The 25,676-nt window shown below is 39.3% G+C and overlaps 1 protein-coding gene across 6 annotated transcripts in view; it reads left to right on the top strand.

Moving 5' to 3' along the window:
• The first annotated feature begins 5,382 nt into the window (after positions 1 to 5,382).
• GGNBP2 (gametogenetin binding protein 2) overlaps positions 5,383 to 25,676 on the top strand; it is a 33,092-nt gene continuing 12,798 nt past the window's right edge. Inside the window, exons 1-6 of one of the 6 annotated variants that reach the window (XM_045984759.1) lie at positions 5,383 to 5,707; positions 6,878 to 7,076; positions 13,953 to 14,033; positions 15,508 to 15,761; positions 18,086 to 18,184; positions 22,278 to 22,391. In XM_045984759.1, the coding sequence (XP_045840715.1) occupies positions 6,984 to 7,076; positions 13,953 to 14,033; positions 15,508 to 15,761; positions 18,086 to 18,184; positions 22,278 to 22,391 (641 nt within the window). In that variant the 5' untranslated portion in view covers positions 5,383 to 5,707; positions 6,878 to 6,983. Of the gene's footprint in view, positions 5,708 to 6,189; positions 6,364 to 6,877; positions 7,077 to 13,952; positions 14,034 to 15,507; positions 15,762 to 18,085; positions 18,185 to 22,277; positions 22,392 to 25,676 lie in introns of those variants that run through there. The other 5 variants (XM_045984758.1, XM_045984755.1, XM_045984757.1 and 2 more) reach the window with 5 other exon arrangements.

Below are 25,676 nucleotides of genomic sequence, written 5' to 3'. Positions count from 1 at the left end.
TGAGCCACCCAGACACCCCTGTCAATACTTACTTACTGCTCAATTTTAATCTTTTAAAAAATCCCAAGTATTAAAAAGCATGTGTTGATATATCATTAAATACCTATTATAAAGTCAGAAAACAAATGCTCCAAAGAATGGACTGAATTGTACAATGTAGTTTACATGTCTAGTAATTATAAGACAATAGTTATACGTTGAGACTAAAAATTTTTTAGCCAACTCTGCTACGAATAAGCAGGTTTCCTGATACCTTGGAGTTTGTAATCCAGTGGGGAAACAGACACCAAACAACCATTATAAACTGTGTTAAGTCATTAAGTACAGGTTATCAAGAGTGTCAAACCAAGAGCTGATCTAGTAGAGTCAAAGTTTTCCCCTCAGATGATTATTTTCTTATAGGTTTTATTTTTAAGTAATCTCTCCTGCAACATGGGGGCTTGAACTCAACCTGAGATCAAGAGTCATGCTCTGCAGAGGAGTCAGCCAGCTGCCTCTTTTTTTTTTTTTTTTTTCTTTTAAGGTAGGTTCCACACCCAGCACAGGTGGGGGCGGGGGGGAGGTGCAACAGGGGGCTCAAACTCACAGACTTTCACATCAAGACCTGAGCCTAGATCGAGAGTCTGAGCCTCAACCGACTGAGCCACCCAGATACATACACCCATGGATGGTTTTTGTTTTTAGCTACAGCTGATGGACAGGATAAGGAGTTAAAATGTGGTAAGAGAAGGGGTAAACAGCATTCTACGTAGAATGAATCCTTCAGCAAAGGTCCTGAGTTGAGGGAAAATTGCACATCTTGGAACTCAAGGCTGGAGCTCAGAAAAAGGTAGAGGGTGCGTAATAAGCTACAGGGCAGGCAGGGACCATATCAGACATACCTCATTTAATCTACCATGTTAAAGGGAAAGAGAACCAGTGAGAAAGTCAAGTACTAGGCTGCTTTAATACAATGATGGCTATATTAACATTTAATTAGTTCTACTGGGAATTTGAGTCATTTAAAAGTTCTAAGCAGACCTTTGAACCAGTTGTTCAAAATCTAAGATTCAGAAACCACAAAATCCTTAGTTTCCTATTGTAATGTTCCCTGTATATTGTTTAAAGTGGGCAAAAAAGAGGGGTGCCGGGGTGGCTCAGTTGGTTAAGGGTCCCACTCTTGATTTCGGCTCAGATCTCGGTATCAGGGTTATGAGTTTGGGCTGGCGTTGGGCTCCACGCTGGGCACGGTGCCTACTTAAAAAATAAAAAATAAATTTAAAAAGTGGGCAAAAAACCTCTAAAATCTGCCTTTCTGTTGTGTTCTATTTTCAAGAAAAAATCTGATCTTTGCAGAAATAGTGAAGGGTCAGAATGCTCAAGTTAATTTTATACTTAGTAAGGAATCTGGATTATTTGCATAGTGTAGGTAGCACCTCCTCTAACATTAAGTTTTGGATTTCTGGTTTTAATCAGTTGCCTCTAAATTAGTTAAACATTTGTTTTATTTCCGAACTTGTTAAGTAGAGTCATGTTATTACACTAATTAGCTTACTTCAATTTGTTACACTGATGATGGCTAATTTAGTATTTATGTGGCATTTTTGCCAACTATAATCAATGATATTTGGAGTCAATCTATTACTGAAAGGAATTTTCTCTCTAAAGAAATCAGTACGTTGAGCAGTTATACAGCTATAAAAACAAAAATCAGATTCTATTTTCTTTTTTTTAGATTTTATTTTTATTTATTTGAGACAGAGATCACAAGTAGGCAGAGAGGCAGGCTGAGGGGGGGGGGGGTGGGGGGGAAACAGACTCCCTGCTGAGCAGAAAGCCTGATGCAGGGCTTGATCCCAGGACCCTGGGATCATGACCTGAGCCTTGGATCCTGACCTGAGCTGAAGGCAGAGGCTTTAAGCCACTGAGCCAGCCAGGCGCCCCCAGATTCTATTTTCAATTAAAAAGATTTTTGAAATTTAACCAGTAAGATTATAGCCTATCAATTAAGCATAACTAGGAAAGGTGATTTGTTCTCTTGCTATGTCAGAGTGATTAATACCCCACGACCTATCTGTTTAAAGCATTCAGAGGAGGGCTGAGGAGACTACACATACTGTTCTCTCATTTAAAAAAAGTAATTTAAATTATTTGATGACTGGATGAATATGTTGTCTAACTGGCCTGCTGCTTTTCGGTAACTGCTCCTTCATCTTTTCTAGATCTTAAATCTCTCTCAACAAGTTAATGTCTCACAATTACGGATACTGAATCATAAAGGAACAAAGTGTACCCTCTGTTTTTTCTACCTCCAATTATGAAAATCATGTAAGAGAAAGCTAATGAAACAGCATTCATAAAAACAGAAGAATTAGTTAAAAAAATTCTGACTTGGTTCTAGTTTACAGAAAAGATCAATCGACATAGATTACTGAGCTCCAATGTACCAGGTATAGGTGCTAGGGAAACAACAGAAAATAAGACAAAGTCCCTGCCTTCAAGGGGCTTACATTTTAACTTGCAGACATTATTTTCCCTTAAAAGAAATGTTTTTTCCCTTTGAAAAAAAATTTTTTAAAAGATTTTATTTATTTATTTGACAAAGAGAAAGAACAGCAGGGAGAGGGAGAAGCAGACTCCCTACTCCCCTACTGAGCAGGGAGCCTGATAGGGGACTCTATCCCAGGACCCTGAGACCACGACCCACGCTGAAGGCAGACACCCAACTGACGGAGCCACCCGGGTGCTCCCTTTGAAAAATTTTAAGTGGGGAAAGTATGTCTCTATTTTTAACAGACACAACAAAACTTCCCATGTCAGCTCATGGGAAAGAAATTTAAATTCACAGATTCTGAGATTTGGACAACCATGGTAATTTAACATTCTGCTATTGATTTTACTACCACACAAAACAACATGGTTATCATAGTGAAAACAACAAAAGGTATTCTAATTGGCGAATTTCTTTTCCAATTATCAATTTTTTAAAAACAGATTTTAAGCCATCTCTACACCCAAAGTGGGGCTCGGATTCACAATCCTGAGATCAAGAGTCACATGCTCCACTGACTGGGCCAGCCACGTAACCCTCAACTATCAGTTTGTTTGTTTTTTTTAAAGATTTTATTTATTTATTTGACAGAGAGAGATCACATAGGCAGAGAGAGAGGGTAAACAGACTCCCTGCTGAGCAGAGCACTGGATCCGAGGACCCTGAGATCATGACCTGAGCTGAAGGCAGAGGCTTAACCCCCTGAGCCACCCAGGTGCACTGTCAACTATCAGGTTTTTTTGTTTTTTTTTTTAAGATTTTATTTATTTATTTATTTGTCAGAGAGAAAGAGAGAGCGCGTTCGAGCACACAAGCAGGCAGAGCGGCAGGCAGAAGTGGAGAGAGAAGCAGGCTCCTTGCCGAACAAGTAGCCCGATGCGGGACTCGATCCCAGGATCCTGGGATCATGACCCGAGCAGAAGGCAGTGGCCTAACCGACTGAGCCACCCAGGTGCCCCAACTATCAGTTTTTGGGGACAGATAAGGGAAGAGGATAAAGAAGGAAGAATATAATTTGGTCTATGACTTTATCCTTCTCATGACCTCCAGGAAGTGACTCATTCCCATGACTTTAACTTCACAAAAACTGGACCTATCTACCAATATGTATCAATAGCTTGTGTTTAGAAGAGGACAACATTTTATTTTTATTGAGCATTGTTGTCCAATATGATGTATAAATCATACAAAATCATATTTTGCCTTTTAGGTGTCTGTATATAATCTATGAATACAGGAAGTAACGTAAGGCATAAATAGGTACTCATTTCTTTTAAACGTAGGTTGCTTGGAAAATAGTCCTATCTCTTTTATGCTTGAGTCTTGTGGCTGGCTCTCGCACACTGGGAATCTAATAAGAAAAAGAAAGGTATTTTGTTGATAATTTATTATCTCTCCATCACTCTAGGTGTTACTAGATACCAGCAAAATATCCTTTGCTGTTGACTATGTTCTCCTGGCCTTTCAAATCCTTCAACATTGCCTCTCACAATGCTTGTATCGAAATTTAAAAACAGGCAACAGCTGGCTTTTTTATGTAGTAATAACTTATTTTGTCGATGAAAGTTAAGCTCTCTAAAGGCAGATACTTAGTCATGAAATAATTCCTGCAGCAGTCTTGGTTTTAGCAGAAGCTAGACCAATAGTGAAGATGAGTACCTGCTCGAAAACTAAGATAACATAGTTAAAACCTCTAAAAATTGTTTCCCTGTGAAATAATTTTCTAAGCATTTCTCCTCGAATATTTATCATATTTAGAGCACCCAGGCTATAACCTTACCTCCTTAGGAACTTCCGTAGCAAATTACCCACCTTTACACCCTTACAGTGAGTATTCACTGAGTACCTATGCGTTGTCCAAATACACAAAGCAGCGTGCTCAGTTTTTAAAAGACAAATCCAGGGGTGCCTGGTAGGCTCAGTTGGTAGAGCATACAACTCTTCATCCCAGAGTTGTGAGTTTGAACCCCACGTGGGGTGTAGAGATTACTTCATAAAAGACAAATCCAAATCAGGGAAAGTAACCTCAGATGGAAAGAGACTGCTGTGGTACCATTATGTTTTTTATCTGGGTTTTAATGCCTTTTCTAACTTAAGATTCAAATCCTCCAGGGAGAAAACTCTGTTCTTTGCTAGTACCCAGTGCATACTCAATAACCAAAGTTATTTAAATTAGCACCTATATATTGAGCTTGTCATTTTCAATGTCCTTTACCAACCACAACCCAAAAGATATAAAGTAGGTACATTAGTATTTTTAAAAGCACCTTTAGGTCTTAAAAGCCACAGTACTCTTTTTTTCTTAGAGGAGTATTTTTACATAAAACACAAGATTCTCTCAAAAGCCCAAAGTTTGGTTATGTAGTCTAACCTGTCAGATGCTGCATGCTAGTCCTCTATGCCTTTTGGATCTAAGCTAACGATCCTGTGTTCTGCTCTCCAAACATGCCCAAAAGACACAAATAATAAATACTTGCGGGATAATCACACCTTTGGGACTGAACAATGGCTCTTCCAGTTTATTATGTCACCTAACCTAACAGTGACAACACAATGTCAGAAATCAACATGGCTAAAGATGCACTGTGGGGTTTTTTGTTGTTGCGAGTCTAAGATTTCAGGTGATGACGAAAACACTTTTTACGATCAGTATCGCCGCTCTAGCCTATTCTACCAGGAAATACAGATCTGTCATCAGGATTAGTTAGCTGTAGGAGCAGGAAATGGACTTATCCCTAAAATCATCAGGCCTTTCATAGGCAAAGTACTTGCCAACAACTATTTCGGCTTTACAACAGGCCTCCCAAAGCCTTCAAGGTAGGAAAGGAGTACGCGGTGGCACGCAGAGTGCAGATGAACTGCCTCTACAGCGGCTCTGCTGCTCAGGAGAGGGTCAGCGACAAGGGCCTCTGGCCCGTCCCAGTACTTTGCCCAGGGAAATCCGTGTCCCGAGTCCCTAAGTTAATATTAACCGGGCCCAAGAAGTTTCTCTGGGCAGTGCGTTGACCAGCCTCTCCTCACACAGGTTTCCATCCGCCTCTACTGTAGCAACTACAACGCAAAAGCATCCGCACTCCGGTAGTTTCCCTCAGCAGGACCTTGACGCAATCGCAGGCAAGGAAGCAGTGATGCGGCAGGCTCCGGGTGAATCAGGGTGTTCAGGGAAAGCGGCGTCAAGTACGTGGAAACCAAGCCTGGAGTTTCTCGCTCATCCTCCAGACGCTCGTCTCCCCTTCCCTCACTCCCGCTTTCCGCTCCCACTGACCTGGAAAGCGCCTCAGCTCCTCCCCACTTACCGAAGTCCTCCCAGGGCCTCGACCCTCGGGTGGGCCCGGAGTCAGCTCGGCTCCGCACCCTTTCCGCCCTCAGGAGAGCGGTTCCCAGGCCCGCGCGGCAGAGGGACAGAGGTTCGGGCCTATTCACTCCTCCTGGCAGCCCTATTTCGGATTTATTTGGGTAGCTAGACTCAGAGGAGGGGGTCGATCGCGCGTTCGAGATACCCAAGGGAACACCCCCATCCCTCCAGCAGGGTTTCGAAAGAGGCGGCCCGGGAGCGGCTGTCTACAGTCTCGCGAGAGGAGGCGGGGCCCCGCCCGGAGTTCTCGGCCCCTCCCTGCCCCACCCTCCCCACGTCCCCCGCCCTCCCTCCCCCACTCCCCGTGGCGCGAGCGGCTGACTGAACCTGGAGAGGAAACGGCATTCGGAGCCGCGCTCCCGCCCAGGCCGGCCCTGACGCGGGCCTCGTCAGCCGGTAACGGGGAGCAGAGGTGGGGGTCAGGGAGGCGACCACGAAAACGGTGAAGGTCAGAACCGAGTAGCCTCCTCCGAGAAGGGTGAGGAAAGGGTCTGAGCCTCCCTCCACAGACTCCGCAGAGCTGAGGCGGGGTCGACCCCTCCCAGGGGCGGGGTCGCGCTGGGCAACTGCAGCCCCGGGGACTGACTGGGCGGGGCGCGCCAAGAAAGGGGAGTAAGAGGTCAGCTGGGGGTTGAGGGCTCCCCGGCGGCGGGAAACAGGAGGTGGGCTGTGGAGCTGAGGCCGTTGGGTGGGGTCCTGGAGCTGGGACTCCGGTGACGGGCTGGGGAAGCCCCGGGGCCAGCGGGTCCCTTCCGCCTCTCCTTTGGACCCTGACTGGAGGCCGGCGGGGGTGGGGGCTGGGGAGGGCGAGCGGCGCGAGGGGGCGGGTCCCGGCGCTGCTCGGCGCTGATTGGCTGAGCGCGTGTGGAATCGGGTGATGGGAAACGCAGCCCGGCTCTCCCGTGCCCTATTGCTCCTCTCCCTCCCCCCCCCCGTGGCGAATGTGCTGCGCGGCGGCGGGTGCTTACGCTCGCGGGGTTTGGCTGTTGCAGGCAGGAGCTGGGAGGAGGCGGCAGCGGCAGCGGCAGGAGCAGCAGCAGCGGCGGCGGCGGCAGCTGGGAGGAGGTGGTGACGGTGGCAACGGCAGCGTCGGGGACGATGGCGCGACTGGTGGCAGTGTGCAGGGACGGGGAGGAGGAGTTCCCCTTCGAGAGGAGGCAGATTCCCCTCTACATAGACGACACCCTCACGGTGAGCGGGCCGGGCCGGGCCGGGCTCGCTGCTCCCCTGGCAGCTGTTTCCCTCCTCCCCCTCCCCCAGGCCGAGCGCTGCGCACTGGAGAAAGAGTGTGTTGCAACTCTTAGGCGAGGCCTTCTCTCCGGCAGGCCCCACAAACTCGCCTTTGCGGTGTGTCGCACGGTAACCTCTGCGGGCCCCTGGCCCAGCGCTCCGTAAGCATTTCGAGCCAGATTTTCCTTCCTTTTGGAACCCTCTTCCTTTCCCCCGTGTCTCAGTGAGGCGCTGCTTTTGCCAAAGCACGCGCCACGGAGTGGGGTTGAAGGATCTCGGGCGTTTAGGGCCTATCCTTTACAGAATCCACCTACCCTCGGGGAAGCTTAATTATCTGGAAATGTCGCAGCTGCACTGCTACCTGTATATTTTTTCTCTCAATACTGTAGCTCACTACAGAAGCTTAATTACTTAGGGCGGAATGACATGCTCTCGCACAGTAAAGATTCCACTAAAATGATTTGGTTTCATTGTAAATAGTGTCATATTGCCTAGTACATTAAAACTCTCTGAAATGATTGTATTGGTAGGCCATGACTCTTCAAAATGGGTTTTCTTGGCAGTAGTTGTTTTTTGGTTTGCAGGTAACGTTTTCTTTCTTTTTTTTTTTTTTTAATAAAGCAGAATTATTGAATGAAGAGCATTATAGAAAGCTGATTGCTCATCTCGAGTGTCAAAACCCACTTCTGGGTAGTTTTCTTTTTTAGAGTTGATGGTAGTACAGCATTACTGACCCTCTGCCCTGTGTTGCTGTACTATTTCCTTTGAAAGGAAATGGCAGAAATTTGAATTGAATCTGAACAGGAAATGAGTGCAGTTGCTTGCCACTATTTCTTAAGAAATGAAATGAACCTTTTCTGAATATCTTGAAATTTGCATTTTGATGATGCTGAAGCTTTGGATTATAAGTTGCTTATTTTGATAGGTGTAACTCTGTCTCTTCATTATATTACCTTTGCCTTTTTGCTTTTCAGAGGTAGTTCTGTTTTGTTCTTGAATTTTTTTTTTGCAAATATCTATTGAAGCTTTTTCAAATTTTATATAAAATGCAAGTCATTGTAGAGCTGCCACTCTATGCCTTTCTGTTTGCCAGTCTCAATTAAGACTTGATTGAGCTGCAGTACTTTTAAAAGGATTAGAAGAGCCATTTGGTGACTTAATTTGTTAGAACTTTTTATGTGAAAGCATCTTTTTTTTTTTCCATGGAAAGAAAGTGCATTTTTTTTTTCCCATGGTAAAAATGATTTGGCCTGACATAAAGGTAAATAGAATTTGTGTTGATGAATTTGTGTTGATGCATTAGAAAGTGCTTGTATACCTTGGTTATGATTTGTGTATTTTTTACATTAAAAGTATAATGGAGTTGTATTTTAAGTTAAAAAGAAAAACTAGCACTTTGGTCAAATTAAATGATGCATTTCTCCATTTGAAAACTCTTAATATGAGTTCATTTGTTACTTTCTTCTCTTCCTCTTCTTACACACTTTTCTAGAGAACATAATTTGGTATCAACTTTCTATGACTATTGTCCCAGAATGCCTTTGAAGTTTAAAAACATCTAATGGATTTAGACATAAGATTACTTTTGAGTGTATAATATCAAAGCATAGGGAATGTCAAAATAAATTTGCATATTTACAGCATTTTAAAAGACACTTAGTGACACTTTCTGACACTTCCTTATGGTCACATAACCACCTTTCCTGTGAGTGCAGCGTTGACACATCTGTCATATAGCACTTGAAAGCAGTGGCTGTTTTTATACTCTGTTCTCTGTACAATGATACTGATTTCTAAAATTTTACATGGAAAAAAATGTAACCTTGTACTGTGATACATTGTTGTACTTATTTCTCCAGAAAATTGGGATTGGACTGAACTTGGTGGTTGAGTTTTCTTTTTATAAGCTGTGACCAAAGGCCAATAAAATCTAGGGTCATTTAATTTAAATATCTCAAAATAGCATTTTATTTAGGAAAAGGTGGAGTTTTTCTTTAGAAGGGTTTTTTTTTTTGTTTGTTTGTTTTTTTGTTTTTTATTTGACAGAGATCACAAGTAGACAGAGAGGCAGGCAGAGAGAGAGAGAGAGGGAAGCAGGCTTGCTGCTGAGCAGAGAGACCGATGCGGGACTCGATCCCAGGACCCGGAGATCATGACCCGAGCCGAAGGCAGCAGCTTAACCCACTGAGCCACCCAGGCGCCCCTAGAAGGGTTTTTATCACTAGGAATGAGTGGGACTATTTATTGCTTTGTCTTGGAACTTGTGCATAGTCACTGAATGCTTAGTGAAATTTTTTGTCAAGAATGTCTTATATTTATGGAAATAACTTGCAGAACTTTTTATTAAGTACTACTCAGAAGAATGCAGAGCAAACACCTGTTGGGGAAGAGGGAGGGAAGATACCTGTAGCAGAAGTTTATGCTCTGCACTGGTCCACTAATAGTTTGATGGCAGTGTATCCCTGAAGTTAACATTTGATCTGGTCTTTGTTCTTAGGGTCGGTAGGTAATGGGTTGAAAAAAACGTGTGATCTTTATTTCATGTAGTCTTAAAATCTTGTTAGTGCTTTCTTGTTAAGTCTGGTTACAGCGTTCACAGTTCAGTTATAAATGTTGTATCATTTTAGTAACAAAGTTGAACCCTCTAGCCTTAATTCTACTGGTGATTTTAGGTTGGATTTGTAAAATGGAATTGAGAAGCTTGTATGGGAGGAAGTACTCTGCTCTTTTATGTGGTATGTTAAATCCACGTTTAAGGCTCATTTGGTAATTAAATGGGCTTGAATACTTGAGTACAGCTAATATAGGTGTATTTGAGAAAATTCCAAAGAAGTAAGTTGGTGGAATATTTAAGAAAGTGGTATGCTGTGTGGCCAAAATGCTTTCTGGTGTTACTGGAATTGTAAAATAGCAAATGGGCAGAATATGGATTTTATTTTAGAGATATTTTTGGAGAATTGCAATTTTTAAGTATTTTTTAAAAATTGAGTTAAAATTTATACCCTTTTTAAAATAATCTTGAAAAATAATGTTATAACAAAGAAAAAAATTATCCTTAATTCTACTTCCCAGCGAAACCTAAGGATAAAGCATTTGCTGTAATTCTACTCATAGACACTTAGACGCAGAGTTGAGATGTATTGTCTACTGTAACAGTTTATATCTGGCTTTTTTCACTAAATCTAATACTGAGAACATTTGTGCTTGTCATTCTTAAGTAGCTTTATTGGCCATGTAATAATTTGTTGTGTGACATCCATAATTTAATCATTCTTCCTTTGTGCATATAGGGGTGATTCTACTTTTGACTGTGAAAAATATTACAAGAATATAAATAATGCATAAGTCTATGCATTAAAAATTTTTTCCTCAGGCTTTGGAAGTACAGTTACTGGATCAAAGGAGAAGAGCCTTTTGTAAAGTTCTTGATACATAGTGTCACATTGCTATAATATTGCTTGGAAGCAGTTTACTCTCCTGATAATTCAAATGATCTAACTGGACTAGAGACTCTGATAATGGGTTTTAATGGAGACATTAAAAGATAGTAAATGGTAGCATATTCACTTGGGGATTAGGTGTTTAGCATTTTTAAATTTAGTACTTAATGTTTTCTTTTAATTCTTAAATATTTAATTGATTTACTAAAGGTGATAGATGTTACAAATAGCTGTGAGGATAAAGTAAAAAAGTAAAGCTACAGTGACAATGACTTTTAATAAATACAAATTTAATATTGTTGGTTAGAGATTGTGAGAATGTGCTAAAAACAGATTATTTGTGGTCAGGAGAAACCAGGACAGATATTTAAGAGTGAAAGTGGGTAGTGGATTCAATAAACTTTATAAAGCAGTAATTGTAGGACAATGACTGGTTCTATTTTTGGCCAGCTAGGGAAAGGCAACCTCATCATGAAGCAGAACACTAATGATTCCTCTGTGAAACCACACCTGAAATACTTTTCATGACTGTCTTCCTTTAGGTAACCTAGAATCTGAAGATCAAGTCAAGGAAGTGGTTTTCAAGAATGGGAAAAAATAGTGCTACTCTCCTCTTTGCCTTCCCTTTTTCCTTTTTTCTTATTGTCCTCTCTCAGTGTTAAAGAGCATATTGTGATTGTCCAGAAAACACCAACGTAAAAAGCCATTGTCCTCAGTGTTTGAAAGGCAAGAACAGAATAAGTGTGAGTGCAAAATTTGTAACCAGGGTGGTATAGAGTAGGTACAAGAGAAAATTTAGTATTATACAAGCCAGTGAAACCCAGGAAAGACACAGTAATAGACTTATTCTTGACTTTTATCTCTGCTGGTTAGGGGAAAATCAAATGATCTGAAATGAGGATTTAAAAAATTTTTTAACTCTGTCCTTTGTTGTACCTTTTAGGAATGATTCCTAAAGCAGGTATTATCCATTAAATTGTATGTATTTTAAACATCAGCCGTTTAGATCTCAATATGTTAGATTTGTTCTTTGATCTCTGCTTTAATTATTAAAACAATAAAACATATTTGATAAGAATAAAATTTCATTTATACAGAGTCAGAATTTAAGATTTTACCTATGAACCAGACTGGAGAAACCTTGATTTGGTTAAATAAGAAGCATTCTTTGAATGTTCCTTAAATTGGTAGCTTTGATCTTAAAATAGTACAGGTAATTATCTTAATTTTTTTATGGTGGCAATTGATATGTAGTAAAATGGTGTACATTTGTATCAAACAAGTGAGAATGCAAATCAAGGTGTTAGTTGCTTAAGTGGTAGATTTGGACTGACCTGCAGTGTTGTCTTGAGTTACATGGCTTTAAAAGTTTATCCTATACCTTTTTTCTGACTTGACAGTTCAGTTTCTTTGTATTTTAAACCATGTAGTGCTGACAAAAAACATATGGGTTAACTGTACAGTACTACTAATTTCTTTTATGTTTCATACGTTTTCATGGACCAACATTTCTAATATTGGGATTATTAAGTTCTTTAAAAATTTGAGTAGATTCTGTTAAATACTAAGTACAGTGAACAGTATGGATCATTAGATTTTTTTTGCCCACTTATTTCTGTCATTTAGAAACACCTTGTTAAAGCAGACCAGTGACCAATTTTGCTTAGTACTAGTGGTTAACATACGAAAGTGCTTAGAACGACACCCAGTATATATGAAGTTACACTAAATGTCTTTATTATTATTACTGCCAGTCTTTGGAGATACTAATAAGACTGTAAGAGGGAGGACTAGAGAGAACCTGAAAATCGGTAATTGATCTTTGAACCCATGAGATTTGGACATAATAGTCTATGTGTGTGGAAGAAGAAACTTCCAGAACAATAAAAGCTCTTGAGCTGGAAGCATGTCTCTGAATTTGGTATAATGAACATAGAATTGGAAGCAAGGAACACTAACTTTTCCCCTTGGTAATAAACAGTGTATGTGCATTGTAATAAATTTGGGAAAGGTAGGAGCACATGAAGGAAAAAGTCTTTTCTTTTTCTGTAAGAAAGTACCCACATGTAAACATGTGAATCATTTTGTAAATGCAGCTTTTGGTTCTGTGAAATACAGTGGTGTCCTGGTTCTTGGTATCCCTTTGTCTCTACTTCACTTATCCTGTATTCCCCCTGTATCAGATCAAGAGAAGATGTCTCTATTGCTTATACTTTATTGTTCAGTCCTTCACGTATTGTTAGAACAAGCATGTTTTAGGGCTGTCATTTCTAATGTGGAAGAAAAGAATGGTCACGTCTATTAAGAAAGCAGATTTTTGTGGTGCTGGTTGTTGAAGAAGAAATCTTTTAAAGATCATGTTCAACTGGTTGGGGCATTTTTAGTGTTTTGTTTTTGCCTCTTTATCATGACTTCACTCTTCGGGCATGTAGGAGTTTGTGGTCCTTGTCATCTGGAAATAGAAGTTGTCCTAGCACAGTATGTTTAATACCTTTAGCAATGTTTTAGTTAAGATATAAATGTGTTACTTTATTTCATTGTTTTGAAAGGCATACTTTTTTTGCCTGTACATTTTACCATCTCTGAAACTGGATTGTTTCTTTTATATGGTGACATCTAACAGTTACAAAGTCTCTTTTCTAGTGGTATGTGACTGTGGTACTTTCTAAAATGAGTGGTGTCACAGATCAGTGACATGTGCTAATTAGTGATTCTCCATTATCTGATATGCAGAAATATCTTTAAGTTTTATATCCCTCTTCCTCTGGTAGGGAATTTTGATAATTGAATAAATATCTCTGTATCCTTTTGTTCCTAATTAGAGCAAACATTTAGTATGTGCCAGGTATTGTTCTGAGTATTTCATATATGTTGTGTGATCTGTATGTGTATGGCCATTTGCATTATAATAATTAAGAGGAATAACCGAAAGTATGTATATTTAATGTAAAATATCAGGCTATTTTACTTATTACTTACTGTTATTGGCCACTGCAACAAACACTTTTAATCTTTACATCCTACTTTGTGAGAGATATTAAACATTATTACTTAATCTCATTTTACAAATGAGGAAGCTGAAAATCAAACAGGTTAAGTAACTTGCCCAGACTTATGACATACTTGTAAGTGGAGGAGCTAGGATTTGAACTCTTGTTTGTCTGACTTCAGTGTCCTTGCTTCTAATAACTACACCATTCCTGGCTTTAGAAACTTGTGGGTGGTGGTGGTGGTGGTGGTGGTGGTGATTGTCTTAGCTTCTTTTGACAGGGGGCAGGACTGGGACGTACTTTTCCTGCTTTAGGGATCTATTTCTGTTCTCGGAGTGTATAAAATAGTTTGTGGAACGTGTTCAAAGAACATATAGTAATTGATTTTCATTCTTTTGCATATTAAGATGGTGATGGAATTCCCTGACAATGTTTTAAATCTCGATGGGCATCAGAATAATGGTGCACAACTAAAGCAGTTTATTCAGGTAATATTTTTTAAAATTAATATTTTAAATGGTGTGTGTGTGTGTATTTTGAAGAGTCATTTCAAAATTTTAGCTTTAAGTATTAATATAATTTTATCTGGGGCTCTCTAGGTCTTAAGATTACACTGAAATTGCTTTCTTTTAGTATTGCTACATATTTATGTACTTGTTACTATATTTATGTACTTGTTATATGAAAGAAGTTTGGTGATGTTGTGTTGTACATGTCCCTATGGCTTTAATTTCACCAAGCCATCTTTCCCTGTTTTTGAAAGATACGGTATACAGCTTTTCATTGAGAACTTGTTGGTTTTCTTCTGTAGTGGTTGTTTTGTTCAACTAAAAAAAAAAAAAAAAAAATCCTGGTACTGTGAATTTTATGATTTGTATTTAATTTTTAAACAGTATGATACCTTATAAAATCCTGTATGTAATCAAGATAATGGAAGGTAAATTGTTACTTTACTTCAAAATTCTATTTCTACTTTTGGAGAAAACTTTGAATGAAAGATTAATGGTAAATATGAGGAAATTCCTAGGAGTAGCTTACCCATCTTTTCTGGTAAAGCTAGAAACACTATTTGTAGTATAACTGTAACTCCATCCAGATAGAAGTTATTTACTAGAGTTTTGCCCATTTCTCTACAGCTGTGGTTCTCAGTCATTTTTCTACCTTGTCATAACCAACAGATAACATTCATATGTACCACCCTGTTAGTTACTCACTGCAGGCTTCTACATAGGTATGATAGGCCTTGTTCTCTCCCACTAATCTTTAACACACCTGTCCATACCTCCAGGTTGAGAATTGCCGCTTTGCATGAGCACCATCCTAACTTGATGCTAATAGCTAAACATAGTGTTCTTGTTAAAAATTGAGAGGAAGACATGGCAAAGCTGCATTCCATCTTTTTTCTTTGTTTGAAAAATTTTTTGAAAATTGTATTTGTTTGCAAGAGAGAGCAGAGATAGCGACAGAGATAGCAGGAGAGAGCACAAGCAGGGAGGAAAGGGAGAAGCAAGCTCCCCGCTAAGCAGGGAGCCCTCTGTGGGACTCAATCCCAGGACCTTGTCATCATGACCTGAGCTGAAGGCAGTTGCTTAACCAACTGAGCCACCCAGGCGCTCTAAAAATTTTTTTATTTCAAGTGAGTGTACTAAGCTTAATATTCTCTGAACAAACTGAATTTCCAGAGGCAGGGCTTCTTTGTGTATGCTGAGGCACGTAACTTCTTAGCCCTGACATCCTAAGCAGTTTTTTAGACCTCAGATGCTAGAACAGAGGGCTTTGTGGAGCAAACTCAGTACAGCGTGGGCAAGGCTGACTTGTTTTTCTGACTCAGTTTCAGATAGAGATGGCAAGCCCTGCCCATACTATGCTCACTACACAAGGACAGGAATCAGAGTAGGAATGAAGAGAGATTTTATGTCTTTCTTAAGGACTGTTCTTCATTTTTCTTTTCCTCTTTCTCAGCGACATAGCATGCTTAAGCAGCAAGATCTGAGTATTGCCATGGTGGTGACATCACGTGAAGTATTGAGTGCACTTTCTCAGCTTGTCCCATGTGTTGGTTGTCGTCGCAGTGTGGAGCGCCTCTTTTCCCAGCTTGTAGAGTCTGGAAATCCTGCACTTGAACCCCTGACAGTAGGGCCCAAGGGAGTCCTATCTGTAACTCGAAGCTGCATGACTGATGCAAAGAAGCTTTATACCTTATTTTATGTACATGGGTAAGTATAATCAATAGGGGTTAGATGACTTTGTTAAAAATTTGTAAACTTTGTGACAGTGGTGGCTCTTTTACTAAATTTGGTGGGGGCAAAGCTTGAGTCCAAAATCATTAATTTTTTTTTTAAAGATTTTATTTATTTTATTTGACAGAGAGAGATCACAGGTAGGTAGAGCAGCAGGCAGAGAGAGAGAGAGGTAGAAGCATGCTCCCCGCTGAGCAGAGAGCCCAATGGGGGGCTTGATCCCAGGACCTTGGGATCACGATCCGAGCGAAGGCAGAGGCTTTAACCCACTGAGCTACCCAGGCGTCCCCAAAACCGTTAATTTTATTGAATATCTTCTGTGTGCCAGTGACTATACATATTGTTCTCATATGGAGAGAGACAGGCAGTAGGCAAATATATGATTTGTCAGGTAAGTTACAAGAGAGATGAGAATGTTTAGGTGAATTAATATGGAGGATGGTTGGGGAAGGCTTCTATGATAAAATCACACTGAGTGTAGACTTTAATGAAGTGAGTAAATAAACCATGTACATATCTGCAGGAAGGCACAGAAGGAGGAGCAAGTGTAAAGTTTCAGAGGTTGGAGTTTTCCTGGCATGTTTGAAGAACAGTAAGGAAGCCATTATGGCTGGAGCCAGGTGATTGAAGGGAATAGTAATAAAAGGTGAGATCGGTGGAGTAATAAAAGGCCTACTTACGTAGTGCCATCCTGAGTTTTTGGGTTAGTGTTGGTTTTGTTTTGTTTTGTTTTTTTAATCTGAGTAAGATGGGAAGATTTGGGAGTGTTTTGAGCAGAGGAGTGCCATGGTCTGACTTGAAGTTTGGCTTACTTTGACCTCTGTGTTGAGAATAAGTGGAAGGATGGTGGAAGGGGAAGAAACATAGGCTATTTAATAATCCATGCAAGAGATAATGGTGACCAATGTGGTGGTCACAGAGGTAATAAATGGTTGGATCCTGGGTGTATTTTGAGCAATGAGCCAGTAGAACTTTTGGATAGATTGGCTATGCAAGGAGGACATCAAGGAAGATTCTCAGATTTGGGATCTAAACGTGTTTTTTTAAGATTTTATTTATTTATTTGTCAGAGAGAGAGAGAAAGCACAGGCAGACAGAGTGGCAGGCAGAGGCAGAGGGAGAAGCAGGCTCCTTGCCGAGCAAGGAGCCTGATGTGGGACTCGATCCCAGGACGCTGGGATCATGACCTGAGCCGAAGGCAGCCGCTTAACCAACTGAGCCACCCAGGCGTCCCCAGATTTGGGATCTAAAGAACAGGACCATTGGTTTCCATTTACTGAGGTGGATAAGAATGGGAGGAGCAATTTTGCAGAGCTCACTTTTGGACCTGTTAAGTTTGAGATACCAATTGGGCATCCAGGTGGAGTTCAGAGAGGTCTGCTCTGGAGATAAAAATTGGTGTCATCAGTAAATATGTAGTATTTGAACTATGTATAAACTACACACACACTCACACACACGGACATAATTTAAATCTGGGAGATGTGAGAATGGTCATCAAAGTCTGAATATAAATAGGAAATGAGAAGGGGTCTGACAGCCAAAGCCCTAGGCTTTTCTGTTTAGAGGTGGTGGTAGAGAGTTAGGATTTTTACTCTGCCTGAGAAAAGGCTTGAGGGTATTTGAATGGAGAACATAATGTGATTTTTGTTTTGAAAAGATCACTTCAGCTACTGAGTGAAGCCTAGAATGTAAAGGCAAAGAGGATAGGAAGCAAGGAGACCATTTGGGAGGTCAGCTATTGCACTTGACTAAACTAGAGAGGCGAGTTGGACATGGATGGTAATGGTGGAGGTGATAAATGATATAATTCTGGATAACTCAAAAGTTAGAGTTGATAGGCTTTGCTGATTGGTTGCATGTAGGGTGTGGCTATTAGCTGTAGGCATTTCTGTATTTGCGTAAAATTTCTGTTGATGGTTCTTCATCAAGGATCGTGTTTATTTAGATATTGTTTGTACAGGGCAAGATCACTGAGAGGTAGCAGTCAGTCATAAAATATTTGAGTGTCAAGTACACTGCTAGATACAGGGATGAACGAGACGGATGCAGTCTGGGGGAATGAGTACATTGAATAGAACAGGTGTCCTTCAACATACTGACAGACTGGGAATGGAAGGGAGAAGACAAGTGTACAGATTCTTCTGGTTAGAAATTGTTTTGATGAGAAATTTTCAAGGTAAGTGATGTGTCTAATACTTGAAATACACTTTTGCACTAAAAGGTAGTAAACAGAGATTTTGAAAATTCTGAAGAAAAATGAATATTACTCAAACTTTTAATGATTTATTTTTGATTAGGTCCAAACTTAATGACATGATAGATGCTATTCCAAAAAGTAAAAAGAACAAGAGATGTCAGTTGCACTCCTTAGATACGCACAAACCAAAACCTTTGGGGTAAGTAGAATTGACTGTCAAGATCCTTAGTAATTATTAAGGTTATAAATGTTGATTGTATTTAGTGAAACAAACAAAAGAAACAGTTAGTTTTACTTTATCAATTAGTTACCCTGTAACATAGGGTAAAATAAATCTGTCTCCTAATTCTGTAAGGCCTTTTTGCATTGAGACTATGTAGGGTCTCAGTATAGATTTGATTTTTATTTCGGAGTTTTTTTTTTTCTTATATTAAATACGTTTCAAAGGAAGGAAGTTGAGATCTTTATGAAAATTTATTTAGCCAATACTAAGTTTTTCAAAGTAGTGACATAATTCTTTGATCTGTATAATAGTCATAATGTATAAATTATTTTTCTTGTCTTTCTTATCTCTAGGTCTCCCTAATAATTTATCAAGGATTAAAAAAAAAGTCTTGGATTAGTTGTAGCAATGTGTATTTATGTAACTGATTTGCAGTTTTGTTCTGGTTAGGTGGTACAATGTCCAAGGCCGCTTTCGCCCTCATCTCCCAGCACATTGTTACATTTGCCCAACAAAATTGCTTTAGGTTGGCGGTGGTAAGGAAAAGCTATTGAATTTGAAGGGGGGGGCTTCTAAGAAGTAACTTGTGTTTTGAGGAGAATGGGATGGTTGATATAAAACAATACTGGATTGCCTTTAAAAAATTAATTTTTGAATATTTCATGAGTAGTGCTGACACCATTGTTGTATAGACCTTTTCCTTCCTGATAAAAGACCTGGATGACCAATTGGTGGTATGTTGATAATCTGTTAGCAAGTTTGTTTGTTTTTCTATACTCAGGAACAAAATCTTAAAACAATTTTATTATGAAAACTGCCTAACGTATAGGAAAGTTAGACTATTCAGCAACCTTCCTTCCTACCAGATATCGTCACCCAGATTCAGTAGTGTTATCAAGATTTGTCACATTTGTTTTATTTATCCATCTTTTTCTTTGCTGAAGTACTTTATTTTTTTAATTACTATTGTTTTTTTTTGCTTATTTGCTTTTTTTTTGGTTATTATTTTTTATATTTTTGAAGTATTTTAAAACAAGTCCCAGGCATCACACTTTTTTACTCCTGCATATTTCCACATCCATCTCTAAATACATGAGCATTTTCTTTCATAATGACACTGCCATTATAACACTTAAAAGAGTTAACTATAATAATCTGATACCCAATTTAGATTTCCACATCTTTCTCTAAAAGTGCCTTTTTAAAAAGTGGATTTGTTAGAATCAGGATCCAGACTGAACCACAAAGTATATGGTACCTAATGTGCGAGTACTCTGAACCTGGAGTAAAGCTCCACACAACTTAAAGTGGTTATCAAAAGAAAATTACTATTTTATGCAACTGATTTACAAATATCTTTAGAGAATTCTATCTTTCTAAACGTAAAATTCAGTCTAGTTTTCTCATGAGACAGTAATCTTTACCTGAATGACCTCTTGGCTAAAGCCACAAGAGTAGTAACCTATTACAAAAAGCCTGCCTTCTGATTTTCTTGTTATGAATTTTCTTTGTTGCGGAACCAAAGAGCAACAGATAACCTCAACATCTTACATAGCTGCTCGTTGGTACCTTCCTTCAAAGAGCAGTTCTTCTACCTTGCTCCAGGTTCCATTTCTCAGTGACTGCTTTATCAATTACCCACTCTTGTTAAATTGGCATACAGCTCTGTTTTCCTATCTTTCAGTCTAAAAACAGAAACAAACCTCCACAGACTTCACATTCCCCTTCAGCAACAGTCCCACCGCATAGGAAGCCAAATGTTTTAGAACTTTGTTTGCTGAATTATGAAATCAGTATGAGTTGATCTTGAGCACTGTCTCCTAAGGGAGCTTCAGGTATTTCCACACGCCATGTGGATAGCAGGCCAGGGAGTACAGTGTGCTTAGCCAAGACTCCCCCCTCCTCCATTTTGGTTGGCTACTGCCATTGTATGATACTGTGACTCTCCATTTTACACATTTCCACTGTTTCCCCCCCCCCCCCCTTTTCTGTTTAGACTCTCTCCAGGGAAGTGTTAACAGTTGATTAGGTTTCAACCTAATCAATGGCAACAATCCAGCTCAGCCTTCTTTTTGAGGGTATTCTTGTATCCATGCAAGTAAACCCAAGTTATTGGCTGCTTGGGAGTAAGTTTGAGATCCAGAAGAAAAGTCTAGGCTACTTGTAGGCCTGTAACTGAAGACTGAAGATTATCTTAGAGAATAATATAGAAAGTCTACCTAGAGAGAGAGTAAGAGAGAAGAATGCTGAGGAATTCAGCTTATTGGTAGAAAAGAATCTAGTAAAGAAACTTGAGAAAGAGTGGCCAGAGAGGTAGGAGGAAGCCAAGGGAAAAGAGTGTTCAGCTGTGTTGAATGCTCCTGAATCATCAAGGACCCAGAAGTGTCCATTGGATATAGCAACACTGTGGTAATTGGTGATCTATGATGACCAAACCTGTCATTGAGTGGAAACAATCCAGATAAGAATGGGTAGAAAAGTGATTGCAATCTAAGGTTATGGTGGATTAAGCTATGAGAGGAAAGTACAGGAGTGTAAAGACTTCTTTTTCAGAAATCTTGATCTTGAAAGGATGGAGTGATAGAAAGTTGAGAGAGGTTATGGATGAAGTCTTAATTTCAACTGAAGCATTTTTTAGAAGTATTTCTTAGATTAATGATCTTGTGTTCTGATGATATAATAATCATTCCCCCACTCTGATTTCATGAACCTTTTGCTGAATTATGAGAACTTGAGTTTGAGAATTAATCAGTTTTAGGAAATTATGGATCACTCACGCATAATTAGAAAGAGAGGAAATACGGGCATAGAGTTGAAGGATAGAACATGGAAGACAGCAGTTGTTGAGGTCTTTGTTTCAAATTAGGGTGCTGAATCTTGCTTGAGGTCTTGTTTCAGGGAATAGGGAGCTGAATTGTACGGATGAACTTAAATGGTGGGCAGGGAGTTGAGAAGTACCTATTCAGCTATATGGAGAAGGTTAAGTAAAGATTCAGAGGTTTTTCCATCTCAAGCATCCAAGATAACATTTCTGGGACTGTAGACAGACCTGCAGAGGAACAGGCAGGAGTCAGTTGTTCAGAATCATGAAATATCAAGAAGACTATCATTGAATGGAATATAGACACACATTTCTTTTGGAATGTACCTCTGCCAACAAAGCAAAATGCAGGACCAACACCACATTGAAACCTGTGGGGGAGGGAGAGTCTGGGAAGTTTTTAGTAAGTTTTTAAAAAATTAATTATATAGTACTTACTACTGATATAGGCTGTGTAAAATGTAAAATGTTCCTCTTAGTGTGCTGTCTTTATTTTAGTAAATGTAATATTTTACTGTAGTTAATGTAAAAATGTACTATAATTAGATCTGATTTTTTTTTCCTCAGCTATTTATAAATGTGAAGGTACAAAACATTGAGTTTTGTTGCCATGGGTTAGATATAAAATCACATTAAGTAGAACAAAACTTATTAGAATTTTCAATTTGTGGAAGATTGACCAAGTTTATAGGTGAAAATATACTTTCTTTTAGCCGTGTTGACTTTAAAGCATTCCAAGTAGATTTGCTTATGAAATACTAAGTATCTAATGAGTTGGTACCTTGATAAATGTAAATGTTGTTAAATTGTGTCAGATAAACTTAATAGTTGAGCAGAAATTTTTATATAAAAGTATGAGCGTATGTTTAATATTTTAATATGGCTAAAATGAATATGTAATTATTTACAAATTTGTAAACTTATTATACTAATATAAATGTATTAAAGAGTTCATGATTTTAATTTAGGCTATAGAAATTACTCCTTCAGATGATCTGAGTGTCACTAAGCTTTGTACTATACTGTACTACAGTGAAGGGAGCAGTAGCAGTGTCAGTTCAGAGAAGTTAAGTACAGATAAGAGAAGTAGTGAAGACCACAGGAAGGACAGCAAGTGTAGGATCATTTTCCATTATGGACCTTTCCAGGGAACAGCCAGGTAAAATCAAGCAATCCTTTACTCTGCCTTTTTTAATGTTTTAATGTTTATCTAGTCCTCCTTTCACTAATATGTGTTTCTTTCTGCAGAGGTTGTTGGATGGACGTATGGGAATTAATGTCCCAAGAATGCAGGGATGAAGTAGTTTTAATCGACTCTAGTTGTCTTTTAGAAACACTAGAAACTTACCTGCGAAAACACAGGTAAGCCTAAAGGTCATTGCAATATAGTTGGAAGGTGCCGTAGTGCTCTCTCAGTTATCCAGATTGACCTGTTACCTCCTTCATGTAATAGCAGTCCAGTCTTCCCATTAATACCTGGTGTTAGACAGAGCTTAATATTAGAATAAGCAGTTCTTTATGGTATGACTGTCAGTGTTAGCCTTCTTGTGTTGAGCCAGCATCTCCTCTTTTTGTAATTTTTACCTGTTGGTTCCAGGCCAGTGAAGTGTACTTAGTTGAGTAAAGTACTGAATCACTTTAGAAACTCTAGTATTCCTTGTTTTTATGATAGAAGCATTTCATGTTGTCATTTTCAAAATTAAAGTTTAAATTAGCAGCTTTCATTTAGTAATATTTTGAATGATTTCTTCTATAATCGTTTGTCAAGACCTAAAAATAGAGTTGGAATTTGTGTGGTTCATGTACTGAAAAAGTAACTTCAGGTTTTTCTTTTTAGAATACTGTTTTACAAAGGAATTTTCTCTTTTCTTTTCTTTCCTTCTTTCATTCCTTCCTTCCTTCCTTCTAGATTTTATTTCTTTGAGACAGAGAGTGCACAAGGGGCAGAGGGACAGTGGGAGAGGGAGAAGCAGGCTTTCTGCTGAGCAAGGAGCCCAATGTGGAGCTCCATCCCAGGACCCTGGGATCATGACCTGAGCTGAAGGCAGATGCTTAAATGATTGAGCCATCCAGATGCCCTACAAAGGAATTTTCTAAGTGTCATTAGCATTTGGAAATTTGTAGGGAGGGAAAGTGCAGTAGGAAAGGAAACTGGTAAGGGAGCCATCTAGAGATGGTGTTCTAGGAGGGAGCTGTACTCTTTTAATGTAAATTTATCACATGTTTGGTGTGTGGTTTTGTGTTCTTTGACCTGGGACATAAATACTTACTTTGGGGATACTTCTAGAAAACATACGTGAATGATAAAAACTAGGGTTTACCAAGATTGATGTTTATATGGCAATGAGCTAATGACTTAAACTGCATACTAAGTTTATTCAGTGTTTTTCTTTTTTCAGTTACAAACTTCCTTGTTTATTTGCCTTTTTGGTTGACTATACCCAAGAGAGTGAAGAATATGTCAAGTATTTGCAGTTTTGTCGGAGAGGGATCATACAGACAAAACCATTTAAATATGTAGGTCCATTATAGATTGCTTCCTTTTTCAATATGAATTGATCCCTATAACATTAATTGGTCCATCCAAAAGATAGCTTTTTGGGGTGATAAACGACTAGTATAAGAGCTAATGTTTAGGAGTTTCCTGTAATGGTTGTAGATATTTCCTTTATTGGGGTGGCAATATTTTAGGGTTCTAAGAAGGTGGAATCTATTTAATAACTATCTGAAGGGTGGGGAGAAGTATGATTAAGAAAGATTGCTTTGAATCTGGGTTCTACTAATTATAACTTTGTAGAAGTTACTTAACATTTCTGTGCCTTCCTTTCTTAAGACAAAAATAATGATAGTATGGATTAATTGTAGGATTAAATTTGTCATGGGGATAGACGATACACAGTCAGGCTTACTTAGAATAGTACGTGGCTGGGAATGCAAGCTAGTCAGCCACTCGGAAAAACGGTTTGTAAGTTCATCAAAAAGTTGAAAATAGAGCTACCTTATGACCCAGCAATTGACTACTGGGTACTTACCCAAAGATACAGATGTGTGATCTGAAGGGGTATCTGCACCCCATGATTATGGCAGAATTCCACAATAGCCAGATGTCCACATCTGGCTCGGTTCCACACAATAGAACTAGATGTTCATCAGCAGATGAATGGATAAAGAAGATACGGAAGGGGGGCGGTGGGGAACACACAGTGGAATATTATGCAGCTATCAAAAATGGAAATCTTGCCATTTGCAACAACATGGGTGGAACTAGAGGGTATTACGCTAAGCAGAGTCAGTCAGAGAAAGAAAAAGAATCTCTCTGATACATGGAATTTAGGAAACAAGGCAGAGGATCATAGGTAAAGAAAGGAAAAAAATGAAACAAGATGAAACCAGAGAGGGAGACAAACCATAAGAGGCTCTTTTTTTTCCTAAAGATTTTATTTATTTATTTGACAGAGAGAGACCAGGAGAGACGGAACACAAGCAGGGGCAGTGGGAGAGGGAGAAGCAGGCTTCCTGCTCCGTTGCAGGGCTTGATCCCAGGGCCCCGGGATCATGACCTGAGTCGAAGGCAGAGGCTTAACGACTAAGCCACTTAGGTGCCCCAAGAGACTCTTAATCTTAGGAAACAAACTGAGAGTTGCTGGAGGGGTGGGGGATAGGGTGGTGGGGTGTTGGACACTGGAGAGGGTATGTGTTGTGATGAGTGCTGGGTGTTTTGTAAGACTGATGAATCACAGACCTGTACCCCTAAAACAAATAATACGTTATATGTTAATTAAAAATAATAATTTAAAAAAATATATAAATAAAATGTGAATGTATTATATATAATATTTTAAAAACCCAATATCTGGCACATAGTAAGCACATTAGTGAATGTTCGCATGCCAGATTTGCAAATGCTTGTTAATCCTATGTATCTAGTTCTTGTTTTAGGTCCAGTTTGAGTTTTTGAGATATGTATAATCAGCTGAAAATGATTTATGATGTCTTAATAATGGGGGCACCTGGGTGGCTCAGTCAGTTAAGTGTCTGCCTTTGGCTCAGATCATGGTCGCAGGGTCCTGGGATCAGCTCCCACATCGGGCTCCCTGCTTGGTGGGGAGTCTGCTTCTCCCTCTCCCTGTGCCTGCTGCTCTCCCTACTTGTGCACTTGCTCGCTCTCTTTCTCTGTCAAAAAAAAAAAAAAAAATCTTAAAAAGTATCTGAATAATGTACCTTTTTGACAGTTCTGTTTTATTTAGTGGACTTTTTTGAGTACTTTATAATAAAAATTTGATGGGGAACTGAGGCAGCTAGCTCAGTCTGTTAAGTGTCTGACTCTTGATCTCAGCTCAAGTCTTTATCTCAGGGGTGTGAATCCACGCCCCATGCTGGGCTTGGTGCTTCGTGTGGAGCCTACTTACAATAAAGATTTTACAACACTGGCCAGTTAAGTATTATGGTAGTAAATTATTAGAAATAAAGTGTTAAACTATGGAACCTCTGCCTTAAAAAATGTTTTTTACTTTTATGTGCAAGTTTTCTTTTGAAAACAGGAAAAATCATTTTCATTATTATAGCTTGTATATAGTATTTTTAAATTGCTGTTTACTTATGCTTATGTTACTTATGATTATGTGCAAATATTAAAGATTATGTACA

The sequence above is a fragment of the Meles meles genome, chromosome 18 (genome assembly GCF_922984935.1).
Source record: "Meles meles chromosome 18, mMelMel3.1 paternal haplotype, whole genome shotgun sequence".
Taxonomy (NCBI): domain Eukaryota; kingdom Metazoa; phylum Chordata; class Mammalia; order Carnivora; family Mustelidae; genus Meles; species Meles meles.
This window is presented reverse-complemented; position numbering and strand designations above follow the sequence as displayed.